Genomic DNA, 16,093 nt, shown 5'->3' on the forward strand with positions numbered 1-16,093 from the left:
GGAGATGATATATTCCAACACCATTCCACCTGTTATAGTGGAAGGTAGGCACTACTATTTTCGGAACCGGTTGTTGTTCCGGGATGATAGAGTCTATGATAGACCGAGTTTACGCAAGAGTTTGACAAGGAAATCGAAAGGGTAAATTTGGGTGGGGTTGCTAGGATTGGGAGTGTGTTTTTTGGGCCCAGTTTTAGTGCTGACTCAAATGATTCCCTGAGAGGGCTATGTAGGGCCAATGGGCATTTCATTCGATATGGCAATAGGTCCGGGCGGGGAGCTCCATTGATTGACCAGAACTCAGGGACTATTCCACCTATTATAGTGGAAGGTAGGCAGTACTATTTTCGGAACTGGTTGTTGTTCCGGGATGATAGAGTCTATGGTAGATAGAGTTTACGCAAGGCTTTGACAAGGAAATCGAAAGGGTAAATTTGGATGGGGTTGCTAGGATTGGGAGGCTGATTTTTTCGCCCAGTTGTAGTGTTGACTCAGATGATTCCCTGAGAGGGCTATGTAGGGTCGATGAACATTTCATTCGGTATGGCAGTAGGTCCAGGCACAGAGATCTATTGATTTAGACCAAGACTCGGGGATCATTCCACTTGTTAGAGTGGAAGGTAGGCAATACTATTTTCGGAACCAGTTGTTGTTTCGGGATGATAGAGTATGTGTGCCGTAATGTGCTGAGATTAGGGGAGAGATCTCTTATGATTTTCGTGACGCTCCCATACAGCACGTCATCGGGAGATTCGACGGATGTGTATTTTTTTCGATCATCCTCAGCTCCATGGGTAGACGGAGAGGGTGAGATCAAGTTATGGAGGTTATGTAAAACTCGCGGCGGTGCCCGGGGGACTAGGGCCTTTGACACACATGTTGATACCATCAATGCATATTAAAACATTTAAACATGGCCATAGCCTTAACACATATCCATCATCACTTTGCATAAAACATAAAACTGGACAAAACATCCACAAATGCTGAAAATGGATCTTGCACATGTGACACCACATAGAGGCCGGAATGCCCTCCCCCCCCCCCCCCCCCCCCTTGGAGTATTTTATTACCCAAGGAGAATAATATCATGTACAAGCTTTGAGGGCCTTACTCTCCCCACGGGAGATGCCGGATTATCCATATACAAATGCCATAACACAGCCCAACAAGAGGCTACCAAGCCGGAACACAGGCTGTAGAAATGCCGAGCCAACAACATAATCCATATACCTCCGTGTGGGTACTGATTCTTCCCCAAAAACCACGGGTCTTCATGCAATAGAGCTGGTACAGCAAGTACAACTCTCCATTCAGTCGGTACAGTGGTTGGTACAACAGGTACAAGTACAAATGCTAGTACAGCATGTACAGTGACTAGTACAGTAGGTACAGCAAATACAGAAGCTAGTACAGTTGGTACAATGGGTGGTACAACAAGTACAACAAGTACAAGGATTGGTACAGCTAGTACATTGGCTGGTACAGTAGGTACAAAGGCTGGTACAACAAGTACAATGGCTAGAAATCATAATAAATGATTAAATACCCTTGCCTTCAGTATTTCTTCGCGATGGAAGCCTCCAAAACAGTCCCCAACTGTTGGTATTCTTCATGGGCAGCCTTCAACAGAGAGAGAAAGAGAGTAGTCATCATTAGGGCAGCCTGTAACGGTGGTAAAGGCTAGTGTGCAGCAAGAGAGTCTCTATTAATGAAGAGAGAGGACTCCAATTTATAGATTTGGGCCTCCCATGAGCTAAAATGGCAAGAGAAGGCTACAATGACAAGTGGAGAGCCACACAATAGCTGAAGTGACAAGTGTGAGGCCACTTGTCTCACTTTGATCTACTTTCTAACAAGTGTCAGGCCACTTGTCTCACTTTGGTCCACTTTCTTGCCACATGTCCCAATCTAAGAGATGGGTCCTTCCATAAACTTTCTCTAAAAATATCCCAACTGGTAGACATTCTGTCATAGGCACTTTGCCAACTCTTGGTATCTACTCAATTCCAAATGTAATGACGCGAACAGAATTTCCATCGGAGTCTGGCCAAAAATAGCAACTCTCCTAAATTTTAGGAGTATGGTCCTTTGTATTCTAGGATAATCCCCCATTCCCAAAGCTTGTACTTTCCAAATATTTAGACATCCTGGAGTCCACCAGACTCCGTTCATACTGGGAAATGTCCAGGCTGGTGACATTATGCTTTGTGCATACGGTTCCATGCGACCATTTTCTTGGGAGAGGTACATCTCTATGGTTGAGTTATATGGTTCTGGCAATAGCTAGAATATATGTTTGGTAAGACTTTGATAGCTTGAAGGATACACAATCGTGGTGCTTGATAGTTAGAAGTCCTTGAGAGGGAGGTATGATATCCCCTAGGTACGAGGATTTACTAAATTTGGAAAGGATGGATATTATGTTACAGCCAGTGGATATTTGTCTTGGTGATTTTAGGTTTCCAATTCCATAAGGAGTTGGAGGATTGAAGGGTGGTTTATATTCTTCAGGGAGCTACTGAGAAGGTTCTGTTTTTTGTCTTGTTTCCACGGTCATATGCTGGAGGAACAACATCTTTAGTTTATTAGAGCATCAGGCTCAGCAAAGCTAATACCTTGTATCCAACCTTTGACCTTGGATTATTGTCATCATCCCTTGTCTCCTCACCGACTCCCAAACTTGTCATCCTTCCTTCCTGGCAACCTTTTTACTAAAAACCTTGTCATGTCTTGGATTCCACTCCAAATCTGGCGTTGAGATTTGTGCATTTGTTCTTGGGACTGAAAGAAGGTAGACAACTCTCTCTCTCTCTCTCTCTCTCTCTCTCTCTCTCTCTCTCTCTCTATCTTTGTTTGTGTCTTGCATCAAGGTTCCTATTCAGGATACTTGGGACTGAAAGAAGGTAGATAGAGCTTTTGCGCATGTGCATTGGTATCAGAGCATCAGGCTTAGCCAAGCTAAGTGCTGAAGGTGTTCTAGGAAGGTAACACAGTGTCACATGCACTCTGCACTCAGTGCATGTGAAACTCGCGGCGGTGCCCGGGGGACTAGGGCCTTTGTATTCTAGGATAATCCCCCATTCCCAAAGCTTGTACTTTCCAAATATTTAGACATCTTGGAGTCCACCAGACCCCTTTCATACTGGGAAATGTCCAGGTTGGTGACATCCTCCCCAGCTTCTTAAAAGTTGTCCGCAACTTTAAGCTTCAAGCCATATATTCAAGATATAATCATGTCCCATCAAGTGGGCGAGACGAAACAGTCTCAAAAATCCAATATAATGGAAGAATCCTTGTCCCAAAGAAATGAGTGAGACTAAATAAGTCTCCATAATACCAATATCAAAATCATGTCCCAAAATAAATGGGTGAAAATTTCGTGGAAGATATGCTAGACACAGGCACAAGAGCCAATCGTGTCTCAATCACCAATATCAATGAGATAATCATATGCCAATGAAAATCACCAACCAGGTGCTAAGACACTTAAATAAGTGCCATGCACAAGAAACTAGTGCCTCGCACAGAAATATGTGCTATGCACACAAACTGGTGCCATTCAAGAGCACAAACCATGATGACAGAAAAGCTGGTTCTCGATAGTTCTGGCAATCCTTTCTCCCAATCCCAACAGTTTCCATGTTCTCCCATACAATCCCAACTCTGATCAACAAGCATGGTGTGGAAACAATGAAACACTCACTCCACAATCGCAACACGAATCCATGTGTACGGTGGAGTGTTCATTGAATTGCCCTCTCACAATCCCAACATAAATCCACATGCATGGTGAGATGAACAATGAACCTCTTGGCCTCTGTATGGGGAAATAGTGATTCTAATATGGCATAAAGATAAATAAATCCATGTCCCAAGTAAATGGGTGAGACAAAACAGTCCCATAAGTCCAGATATCATGATCATGTCCCAAGTAAATGGGCGAGACAAAATAAGTCTCCTGCCAACAAGACATCGGTCCACATGACCCTTGGCATAGACATAAGTTCCGTGCCAACCAGGCGTCATGTCCACTTTACCACTTGCACTCCGTGTTGGTACTCTGACCGCACACCTTGGATGAGAGGTGGGCTCAAGTAACAAGATAAAACAATCACTCGCAGGCATAAATAACCTGGTGTTCCATAAGCATTTCTGTCATGACCCTGTGAAAGTGGAACAGCACAAGTGTGGACATGGTGGTTGGTGAGCAAGATAAATATTTAACGATTCACATTTGGGTTCCTGGACAAATAGAAATATGGTGGACATCTTCAAATGTGAAGGGGGACCAAGGACATTAATATTTTTAATGTTTTTAACCTTGGGTGGCCCCTAGGCATAAGTGACCCTTAGGAAGTTGACAAACTTTAGAAAGGGGCACTAGGATATTTTTGGAGAAAGGGGCAACTCCACTTTGGGAGTTACACGCCTCTCTCATCTCTCCCTCTCTTGCTTTTGGGAAGTCGTGGAAGTTAGCTGCGTTGAGGAGAGTGGCTGCTGTGTGTTGTTGCGTGGAGAATAGGCCGTACAGAGCAGGTGATTGCAGGCCGTACAGAGCAGGCGGCTGCAGGCCTATTGCAGGCTGGTTCAGGCGGTGCTGACAGGGTACGGACAGCAGGTACAGTTCCGTACAGCAGGTACAGGCGACGGCTGCTGTACGACAGCTGACACAGGCGGCAGCTGCAGGCGCAGAACTGTACGAGCTGGTACAGTCGGGTACTGCAGGCGAATACCTGTACGGACAGGTTCAGGCGACTGTTGTGCAGGTTCAAACCTGTATAGTACAGGGGCTGCAGGTGGGTACTGTACGGACAGAATAGTACAAACGCTGCAGGTCGTCTGACGCAGGCTGGTACGGTTGTTGCAAGTCTTCTGACGCAAGCGGCTGCAAGTTCACTGACATGCAAGTACAGTCTTGTACAGACAGGTACAGGCGGGTACAGTCCGGTACAGTCCAGCGGTACAGACTGGTACAGTCAGTCCCTCTGGTGCAGATCCACGCGTTGAAATTGGTAAGCTCTGAATTTATCAATCTTTCTTTCTTTCCACTGGCTTATGTCTGCTGTAGAGTTGTGTCATCTGGCCCCTTGTGAGAGGAGGGGTATGGCAGTTTGAAGGGTGGAAACAGAGATTGGACAGTGGATGTGTATTTGAACTGAGTTGAAACCATGTTCATGGAATAGCCAGATGTGTGCTCAAGGCTGCCCTGCTGAATTGTCTTGGTTGACTAGAGGCAAGCACAATGTGTTGCTTTTGTGGGACACAGATCTGTGTGTGAACCCTCTGTGCTAAGAGGTCTTGAGGGCTGCCAGATTGGACATGCAGGTTTACTTTCCTGGACTGGCTTTGTTGTACTCAGTTATACATTTCATTGAATTTGAATAAAGAAATACCGAAAGGGGCGCCAAGCTTTGGGGCCAACAGGTGTCGATTTCCTTTCAGTTTTGGAGCATTCTAGCTCCTGTTAATTTTATTATTTCTTTGGGCTACAATTGGAAGGGTGACTGCTAGTCTACCGCACTTTGGTTTCTACCAGAGGCCGGTTTCAATTTCTCCTACACATAGTTTATAGGCATTTCGGCCACCAACTCACACTACCCTCTCAAGTGCCCATGGTCCCTTCCATCTGCTCTCTATTGTTCCATCCACACATGGTAGAAACAATCTTCAAGAGAGCACGTAGGACAAGAGAACACTACACAGGGTATGTTGTGCTTGTCACTACCCTTTGAAGTGCCCATGTTCCCTTCCATCTGCTCTCTATTGTTCCACCCACACATGGTAGAAACAATCTTCAAGAGAGCACGTAGGACAAGAGAACACTACACAGGGTATGTGAACCATGAGTTTCATATGTCCAATGCATTCCAAATAAAGGGAGCCAAAAAGAATAATCCATCCCAGTAAAAGGGAATCATAAACATAATCCATAAACGTGAGGATGGATCCAAATCCCTAGAAAAGAAGTCAAGGAATCTATAGACCTGTATACCATAATCCTTGTATATCATAACTCTTACCACATTCTCCGTGCTAACCACACCTTGGAGTAGAGGTAGACTTTTATCCATAAAAGCATTATATCCATGAGATATCCAAATATTTCTTCTCTATAAACTGGGACAGATTCGTCCATAATCTTGTCCAAGAAAGAAATCTCCATAGATATAATCCATCCCAATAAAGGGAGCCATAAACAATGTTTTCCTGAAACCATCTCAAGGCAAACAACACCACCTTTCTCCTTGCATAGCTATACAAGGCTTAGTGAACATCAAAAACACTTCATAGTAAATAGCCAAAGCACTAACTTTGCAAACTTAAAGTATACTTAGCTTTTCTTTGCCAGGTTGGTCATGAAGCCAAAAGAAATATCTTGTCACCATATCCTTAAGATATCTTGAGATATATCTCCATATAGCTTGCTTGTAAGCTTGATAAAATAATCCACAATATCTATATGGAAAGAGTGCTAAACGTGTGCACATAAAGCCAACTCCACACTTCCAAGATAAAATTTTGTGAATTCATAAATCTTTAGATCAAGCTGTCTATTGCTCATGCTCTTGCTTCATAGGCTATGAAGTGGCTAGCCATGCTTAACAGCAATGATGGTAAGTGTGGTCCCCACTTGAGATCTTTTCTCTTCCTTATTGATAGAAGGAAGTCTCCGCTTCCAAGAAAGCCTATGCTCTGATACCAATGAAACTTGCGGCGGTGCCCGGGGGACTAGGGCCTTTGTATTCTAGGATAATCCCCCATTCCCAAAGCTTGTACTTTCCAAATATTTAGACATCTTGGAGTCCACCAGACCCCTTTCATACTGGGAAATGTCCAGGCTGGTGACAGCATGGTGACAAGATGGCTCATCATCAACAGTGCAACATTTGTACACTATTAGAACCCAGTAGGATGATATTTGTCGTATGCCGTGACCCCATTGTATATCCTCAGTCCAGGATAAGTCAGGCATGAGCTACGTAGGTCATTTGTCAGCCTTAGCGGGCCAGTCAGTCAGTCAGTCAAGTCCCTTAACCCACTTGGAGAGAATAACCCACTTGGAGAGAATCATTCATGCATGTAGTGTCAGTAGAAGCCTTAGGGTTTGCATCAGAAAGCACTCTGCATCCTGCATAATATGCATCCATATGCTTGTGCATCATTTAGAACATCCCAGAAGCCTTAGGGAATTTACTAGGATTTATTTGGTATTTTTTCCATACTTTATGGTATTTATTTAAGCATTTATTGTCATTTATAAACATAAAGTTTATTAAATTATGACCAGCCAACTTGACCAACCCCTATCTAGTATAAATAGGCTTGCATAGGGCTTAGTTCTTCATTCAGTCTTCAGAAGCCAAGCGCCTCTCATCCTCAGCCTTAGGAGCATCCACGCCTGCAGCCATAGACTCATCCAGCCCCTTGGAGCTTCTGCGTTTGCTTCTCCAGCCCCTTGAGAACGTGCGTTTCTGCTTCAGTCAGCCCTAGCAGTCCAAAACAGCAGTACAGCATCCCTTGTACTCCAACGCAGCAGATTCAGCAGTGCCATACAGCAGTACAGTCCCTTCAGACCATAGGCGCTGCCATCTGTACCCTAACGTAGCAGCTCTGTCCTTTCAGCCTACAGGTGCCTGCATACAGCACTCTTTCAGGCCCCAGTTCAGCAGATTACAGTCTGCGTTTGAGCACATAACACCACCAGCAGCCATTCAGTCCCCTCTAGGCCTGCGTTTGCAGATCTACAACAGTACAGCAGTGCGTTTCAGTCCACAGTCTGCGTTTTCAGTCCAGCATCAGTTCTACAACAGTATTCTGCCTTCTGTGCATCATCCATACAAGCTACAGTCATCTGGTGAAGGTAACATATCATTCATAAGCATTTACAGCATAGTTACGTAGCTTAGAACAGTCCACCGCAGTCCTTTCTCAGCCTCAGCTGTGTACATTTCAGCCAGGCTTCCGATCCTCCGAGATCTTGCGTTTGGCTTATCTACAGTCCACAGTCATTCTCTCTAAAGTAATAAAGCAAATACTATCTCGTTATCGGGATAGGGGGCCCTTCAGTGGGTAATTCGGGACCCAATCTGGTGTACAGTTCTCATATCTCTCTCTCTCATCTCTTTAAAGTTTGAAGTATTAAAGTGGATTGCTAAACTCACGAAACTCAGGATACAGAAGACGGTGTGAGCATTTGTGTGATAGGATCTTCCAATACAAAGACTTCCGTTGCATATTACACACAGCGAGGGTAGAAATCTTGTGGGGCTGGTCGGTGTCAGCAAAACCCAAGGGAACGGGCAGCCTTGAGAGCTGGATGCTATTTGGGGCATACCAAGGAAGGCTTTTGCGAAAACGGTTCCAAGGGATGGGAGCAAGGATGCCATGATTAACCTCGGGAAGGAGACCATTGTAGTATCGAGGGACAAGGCATGAAGGCAAGGGGACAAAGTGGAACAGATGCATAGTTCTCAACACGAGATCTGGAGTGGAATTAGAGACATGGCAAGGTTTTCAGTGAAAAGGTTCCTAGGAAGGATTACAAGTTTACAATGAAAAACCCAAGGGAACGGGCAGCCTTGAGAGCCGGATGCATACCAAGGAAGGCTTTTGGGAAAACAGTTCCGAGGGATGGGAGCAAGGATGCCACAATTAACTTCGGGAAGGAGACGATTGTAGTATTGAGGGACAAGGCATGAAGGCAAGGGGAGAAAGTGGAACAGATGCATAGTTCTCAACACCAGATCTGGAGTGGAATTAGAGACATGGCAAGGTTTTTAGTGAAAAGGTTCCTAGGAAGGAAGGATTATAAGTTTGGGAGTCCGTGAGAGGAGACAAAGGGATGATGACAGTCATCCAAGGGCAAAAGGTTGGAATCCTGTCATCAAGTTTAGCAGGAGGAGATGTTATGTGCACACATGGACATAGGGTCCAAGTAGGGACGAGATTTTGGTGATGTTTCACCTTTTTATAAAGACAGCCTAGGGCTGTGGACTGAGTACCTGTTTGTACCATATTAATATACTGAATTTCCTGCCATCTCTCTGTCATGGCCCTGTGAAAATGGAACAGCACAAGTGTGGGCATGGTGGTTGCTGAGCCAAAATATTAAATGATTCACATTTGGGGTGCCTGGACAGAGATAATGATGTGTGGACATCTTCTGGTGTGAACAACTTTAAAATGGGATTGGTTACCAAGGCGGTCTTCAGCTTATCAAAATCACTCTGGCACTTGGCAGACCATTTATTTTAATGTTTTATGTATGGTGTCCCTAGGCCTTAGTGGCCCCTAGGAAACTTTAATGATTATTAAAGTTGGGGCCCTAGGATAAGTTTGGAGAGAGGCCACTCCACTTTTGGAGTTGCATGCCTCTCTCACCTCTCTCTCTCTCTAGCTTTTGGGAGTCGTGTATGCTCAAGCGTGGAGAGGAGGGGAAGCAAGTCGGCTGCTGAATCAGAGAAGTCTGATTGTTGTTGTGTGTGAGAAGAAAGCAGGCTGTACAAAGCTGTACGACTGCAGGTACAAGTGTACGACTGTAGGTACAGGCGGCGCTGACAGGAATCCGTACCGTGGGTGCTGGCGGCGGCTGTTGCAGGCGGCTGCAGATGCTGGTACAGGCAGCGCAGACAGGTACGATTGCAGGTACAGTGTACGGACAGTTCCGGAGCAGTCGGCGCTCGACAGTATAATTGCAGGCTATGTTGACAGGTACAGTCAGCAGGCAGGTGCTGTTAGTTACTGACCAGTGCAGTGCTGACACGTGTGAAAACTGTATGGACAGGTACAGTAGTGTTCTACTGACCTGTACGGGCAGCTACAGCTGGTGGCAGATCTGTTCAAACCTGAACAGTAGAGCACAGTGCATCTCCAGCTGTAGGCTAAGCTTTTCCAGAGTTATCTGATACATCAGACAAGTGGTTGCAAGAAGGCAAGTACAGATTGGTATGACTGGCTTCGCAAGTGCAGAACCACGAGCTGATTTTGGTAAGCTCTGAACTTGTTCATCTGTCTTTCTTTCCATTGGCTTATGTCTGCTGCAGAGATGTGTTATCTGGCTCCTTGTGAGAGGAGGGGTATGGCAGATTGAAAAGGGTGGAAACAGAGATTGGACAGTGAATGTATGTTTGTGCTGAGTTGTTGAATCATGTGCATGAGATATGCCAGATGTATGCTCAAGGCTGTCCTGCTGAATGGTCTTGGCTGATCAGAGGGAAGCACAGAGTGTTGCTTTGAGACACAGATCTCTGTGTGTGAATCCTTTGTGCTAAGAGGTATTGTGGGCTGCCAGATTGGACATACAGGTGTATTCTCTTGGCTGGTTTTGTTGTACTCAGCCTTACATATTTTTGAAATTGAATAAAGAAATACCGCAGGGGGCGCCAAGCTTTGGGGCCAACAGGTGTCGTTCTATTTTCAGATTTGGGGCACTCTAGCTCCAATCAAATTTGTTTTCATATCTAGACTACAAGTGGAAGGGTGACTGCAAGTCTACCGCACTTTGGTTTCTACCAGAGGCCGGTTTCACTCACTCTCTCTCTCTCTACTCTCTCTTCATGTCTGCGTTTTGCATTAGCTTGCTTCCAGTGGTGTCTAGGGCTGAAAGAAGACCCCCAGAGCTTCCGCGTGTGACAACTGTGCATTTTTTCCACTTTGTCCCCTTGCCTTCATGCCATGTCCTTGAACACTACAATAGTCTCCTTCCCAAGGTTGATGATGGCATTCGTGCTCCACACCCCTTGGAACCATTTTCCCATAAGCCCTCCTTGGTATGCCCCAAATGTCGCATGCACTTTGCACTCGAGTGCCATGTGACACATTGGCTCTACATCAATGCAACATTTGTAGAGTAGGATTACCCTTTTCATGACCATTTTGTCGTATGCTGTGGCCCCTTTGTGAGCCCCAGTCCAAGACATGTCAGGTATGAGCTACGTAGGTCAGTCTCCCACCCTTAAGAGAGTCTACATGTGTCAGTCCTCTTACCCACTTGGAGATTTTCGCAGATTCATTCATGTAGGAGCATGTAGAAGTTAGCCTAGCATTAGGTCTTGCATCAGAAGCATTTTTAGCATAAGCATGTAGCATGGGCCAGCCCTAGACCAGCCCATAAGGCAGCCCACCTGACCCCCTTTGGGGGCAGGTCAAGAGTTGGGGCTTTTTAGGTCTTTATATTTCCTCTTTTGGAAGGCCAAAGGCCAGAGACTTGTATAGTCATATGGACAGCGTTATGCACTATATGACAGCTCTCTCTCTCTCTCTCTCTCTCTCTCTCTCTCTCTCTCTCTCTCTCCCTTCTCTGTCTTTGTTAGTGATTTGCATCAAGGTTCCTATTCAATTACTTAGGGCTGAAAGTAGACACAGAGAACTTCTGCGCTTGTGACATCGCGTAATGCATGAAGTCAAAGTCTTGTTCTTGGGCGCCCACACAGATTTTTAGGGTGCTTGGAGCTCAATCCTGGGGATAACCTCCCATTCCCAAAGCTTGTCCAAAATTCCATAAATCCTGATAAATCGGTAAAATACTGATAAATCCCAATAAATCCTGTAAATCCTGGAAATGGTGACAGTATCTCTTAAGAAGTAAAGAGGTTTCTTGCTGTGTTTCCGGCCTTTCTTGAAGTGCACAGGTGTTTTGCTGTTGCATTATGGATTTAGCAGATGATCAGCTCAGACCTTGATTTTTCAGAAACTTTGGATGCACAATAGAACCCTGGTAGCAGAGAGTTTTGCTCATGTGTTTTCCACCTCTAGCATTTAGACATGTGAAGTTTCACTTTTTCCAAGTTTTAGATGTAGCTGGTGATTTCAAGTGCCTCACAGTAAATGTAACAACAATAGTGCCTGATGCAACTATTGAAGAGGTGCTGGCAGTTGTGCTATGCGTGAAATACATGGGTTTATGAACAATACTTTCGAAGAAGCGATTGGCAGTGGATCATCAGAAAGAAGACCTGCTGTGAGAAGAGGCTGAGTTGCTCTATTTCACTCGATTTACTTCTATTGGTGATCCCAGCACTTAGATGCTTGCCTCCTGCAGATATTTGGTATGGCTTCCTTTTAGGTGAGGTGGTTTGATTAAACAGTTCTGAGTTGTATTTTGAGCTGGTAAGGACTGAAGACAACAACAAGGATCTCTGAGTAAAGCAGCCTCCAGTGGTGTTATTTGAAGGTGTTTTAAACCGATGATGAGGGTGAAATCACACTCACTTGGAAGCTGTTTGTTGTGGAGTTGCAGCTACAAGTCTCTTCATCCAAAATACGTAAAAGATGAGCACCAAATGAGTGCTGGTGCTGGAAACCATGAGTGACCTTTGTCGACGAGCTATAACAGCTCAACATTTACTTGGAGAAGACTGAAAAGCCAGCTGTTGTCATCGTATTTGGAACACCTTGAACAAGGCAGAGGGACATGGATGCTTGTATACATCCATTCTAACTTGCAGGGGCATTGATGCAAGCGCATACACCCATTCTAACTTGCAGCAATGCTAGCTTGGCTACGTCCTAACTTTTCTTACATGAAATGCTTTTGGTCGTGCTTGTGACCTGGCTCCATGATTTCACGTGTTTTACATCTCACGGTACACAAAATTGGAAAGTTATTTTTTAAACTTCTGCATTGTAAAACGTTTGCTAATCTATCAAATTGTTGATTGCCACAGCTGTATCTTGCTTTGCTGCTCTTGCCTTTGCACTGTATGGGGGAAGGTAAGAATGCTTCATCCCCCTTTTGTTATGATTAAGTAATGAGATTTTTGTACCAACTGTGGCTGATTATATTCTACCATTGTGTAGGTTATTTTTGATGCTAAAAAGGTTCCCATTAGAGTCGAAAGGCCGTCAAAAGAAACTCCGAGAGGTACAAATGAAAGTCTGAAAACATTACTTAAGTGAATGAAAAGGCCAATGGGTCTGTAGCCTAGCGGTGTGGGTTTGTGACCGGGAAGGGAGAGTTCCCGAGTTCAATTCCCCACAGGCTCCCCAGCAGCAAGCATCCTGGATGATTGTGGCCAATAATTGTACCCGTTCTGGGTGGGAGACCAAGCCGCCTTCGGATGGGCACTCAAGTTGCTACTATAGAAGGATCTACTCAAGAAAAAAAGTGAATGAAAAGCTTTTCGGTCGTCTGTTGTGGTGGTCTGTTGACTGATGGTGATCTTGGGGTTTTTGGCAGATAGGATTTATAACAGCCATATGCTTCACCTGTTTTATCATCCGGACTGTTGTGGTAAGGGGCTTAAGAGAGCGAGCTAGCTTGAGGTGGTTTGTTTCAAATGTATTGGGATTCTGTTTGGTTCTAGGGTAATATATGGTATATGTGAACTTTCAGGTTGCGTTATCAACATTCAATGAAATTGCTGACTTGGATGTGCTGAATCATCCCCTTCTAAATTTGGTTTACTACATGGTAAGGAAGCATCATTTTTCTAATTCTTCCTGTTGACAGGTTAACATTTGCAATTTTTGATCCATATTAGCTCACGTAATCGTCTTTCATCATTCCCACAGAAGTGGGAGCAGCTGCACATGCACAAACACGTGGGCACGCATGTTAAGGGGGGTGTTTCTCTGTCTGAACCTCTAGTGAACAGAAGTGGCTGATCCTATTCTCTCTGGTAGTGCCCTCTGCTTACCTAGTCTTCACCCTTGGATGATGTGATGAGACTTTAATCTGGCCGATCACAATCCTCTTGGGATGGGATGTGTGGCTATAAAGATAGCCAGGCTTCTGAGTAAAGACATCCTCTGTAAGCGTTATAAAGTGGTCCCTCTAAAACTGCATCTTCATAGGATACTGGATCCAGCCGTGTGACATCGATCTCCAATCTGACGAGGTCAGCTCGGATAAGTCAGTTAATGTCCTGGTGGGTGAGGCACTAGTGGTAAATCCAAATTGTAGTGGGATGGGGATAAGCGATCCATATGCAGCCCATGTGAGAGGAACTACTTTGTAACCCTGTCATACCAAATTCTAATCTCTACCGTGTTGGTTAGTCACATAGACGACTGGAGTGCCAAGGTGTAGATGTGGTATATATGGTAACTCTGGAAGAGAGCATCAACTACCAAAAAGTGGGCTGCTCCAAACTCTCCGAGAAGAATGGATTGGGGCATTGAGGCCTTACTCCAAATCATCCGTGAAAACATCATGACGTGCAATCTATCTATCCTCCTCCAGTCATCCTCCCCGAGGTCTGGTCCCCAAAAGGCCGCCTCATACATCACAGCAGGTGTCACTAGTGTGTCCAGAAGCCACTCGTTAGTGCTATGCTCCTGAAAGTGAGCCTGGAAGCACTGTCGCTCCAATTGAGCCAAAGCTGCATACTCTCTGGTGAGCCAAGCCTGAGCCGCTGGGCGCATAGTGAAGTAGGATCTAGAAAAGGTGACTCCCTAGTATACAAGCCAGCCAAGGGAGCATGTCTCTGTGCAAGGTATAGATGCGGTATATGAAGGTCAGCCTGTGGAAGAGGGCATCAACTACTAGGGGCGGTACTCCAAACTCCCCAAGAAGAATATATATATATATATATATATAGAGAGAGAGAGAGAGAGAGAGAGAGAGAGAGAGAGAGAGAGAGTAAATTTGTTCTTGTTTGTTGTGCAGGTTGTGGAGATTTTGCCATCGGGACTGGTCCTTTTTATCCTCCGTAAGCTCCCCCCAAAGCGCATGCCAGCCCAGTATCATCCCATACGCTAGTTGGATTAGTTTATGATGTTTGGGATGTGCCCTTTATAAATAGAGGCATAGCTCTCACCTGGGCTTACCAGTTATCTGCCCACAAGAGATCAGAGTGTTTGCCCGATTTTAGGAAAGAAACTTTGTATTGAAGTCTGCCTACAGGTGGAAGCAAAGTTTCGAGTCAGAACTGTACTACAGGGTTTCGGCTATGTTGAACATCGTCAATTTTGTTGTTACGTAGTGCAGAGTGTTGTAGATTACACAGTTCTTCCTTTGGCCGAAAGTATACAAGATCATCAGGACGATGAGTCCAACAGTCATATTGTTCAGCACCCTTTCATTCATCTGTCATGGAGAACTTGAGTAGAAGCTGCTCAGATCAGCTCAAAAGTGTCTTAATTTTGGAGTATTTTAAGGTAATCTTTGAAGGACTCCTAGACGCTCAGTATATACATGCCTCAAATTTTTTCCAGCACATGAATGCTTGTGGGTCTTCAAATCACATGGAAGGTTTGAATGAAGCAGAGGTCTTGTAGTGTGGGGCTGTTTCTTTGTTTGAAGTGTGTTAAAGAGTAATTGCGTACTTCGCCTATTTGTATTCTGATGAGGGTCTTTGTACTTGTGTGGAAGCACCTTTTGAAGGCTTTTCACTTGATTGGCACAATCTAGTCAAGCCTCTTTGTATTCGGAGGAGGGTCTTTGTACTTAGCCTCTTTGTATTCTGACTCCACGGTATGTTGGCTAAAAATTTTATTGAAAGAAAGAAGAAATGGATGGTTTAGGTCATGGTGAAAAATGGGAGCTGTGAACGAGACATTCATGGTTTCAATCGTGGTCAAAATATTGTGTAGCTGGGAATGAAAAAATTCATGGTAGAAAACGGTGGCTTCCGCTCGTGGAATAATTTGTTAACTGCTGTTGGTTACATCTTGCATGTTAACTGTTCCATCTTGTACATTTGTTAACCACTATATATGGTAGGTGCTAACCACCATATATGGTTTCTGAGATTGAGTGCACGATGGATGTTTCAGGTGGTAGCTAGTTGATCTTTGTTCGTAGATACATCGATCTGCATTGGCTGATAAACTGAGCACTAGTTGATCTCTACTGGCAGATATATGGAGCATCTTTCTACTTGAAGCATCTGATAGTGTGATTGTAAAATTGGTTTGAATCAAGTGATCCATGGAGATCTGGGACTTCATTAAAATAGTTAGATAAGTCGCTAAAGTAATGGCTTCGTTTATTCCTCTTAGAATACCGAGGGTTAATCGTCAGAAATTCATGAACTTCAGGGGTTGCAGTCTTTTTAAAATCACTTGAACATGCAGATACTTCTCCAAGGATGTACGAAAGCTAAGTTTTGACCTCTATTATATATTTACCATTTAATGGACAAAGTGG

At 44.6% G+C, this 16,093-nt stretch overlaps 1 protein-coding gene across 1 annotated transcript in view; it reads left to right on the top strand.

The window, feature by feature from the left end:
- LOC147623898 (tobamovirus multiplication protein 1-like) overlaps positions 1 to 15,390 on the top strand; it is a 40,012-nt gene extending 24,622 nt beyond the window's left edge. The window contains exons 7-11 of the mRNA XM_086820529.1: positions 12,669 to 12,714; positions 12,802 to 12,865; positions 13,181 to 13,234; positions 13,337 to 13,414; positions 14,612 to 15,390. Coding sequence (XP_086676655.1) covers positions 12,669 to 12,714; positions 12,802 to 12,865; positions 13,181 to 13,234; positions 13,337 to 13,414; positions 14,612 to 14,704 — 335 coding nt within the window. The 3' untranslated portion in view covers positions 14,705 to 15,390. The remainder of the gene's footprint in view (positions 1 to 12,668; positions 12,715 to 12,801; positions 12,866 to 13,180; positions 13,235 to 13,336; positions 13,415 to 14,611) is intronic.
- Positions 15,391 to 16,093: the final 703 nt, after the last annotated feature.

The sequence above is a fragment of the Cibotium barometz genome, chromosome 26 (assembly GCF_041138505.1).
Source record: "Cibotium barometz isolate CiBa-2024 chromosome 26, ASM4113850v1, whole genome shotgun sequence".
In the NCBI taxonomy this organism is placed as follows: Eukaryota; Viridiplantae; Streptophyta; class Polypodiopsida; order Cyatheales; family Cibotiaceae; genus Cibotium; species Cibotium barometz.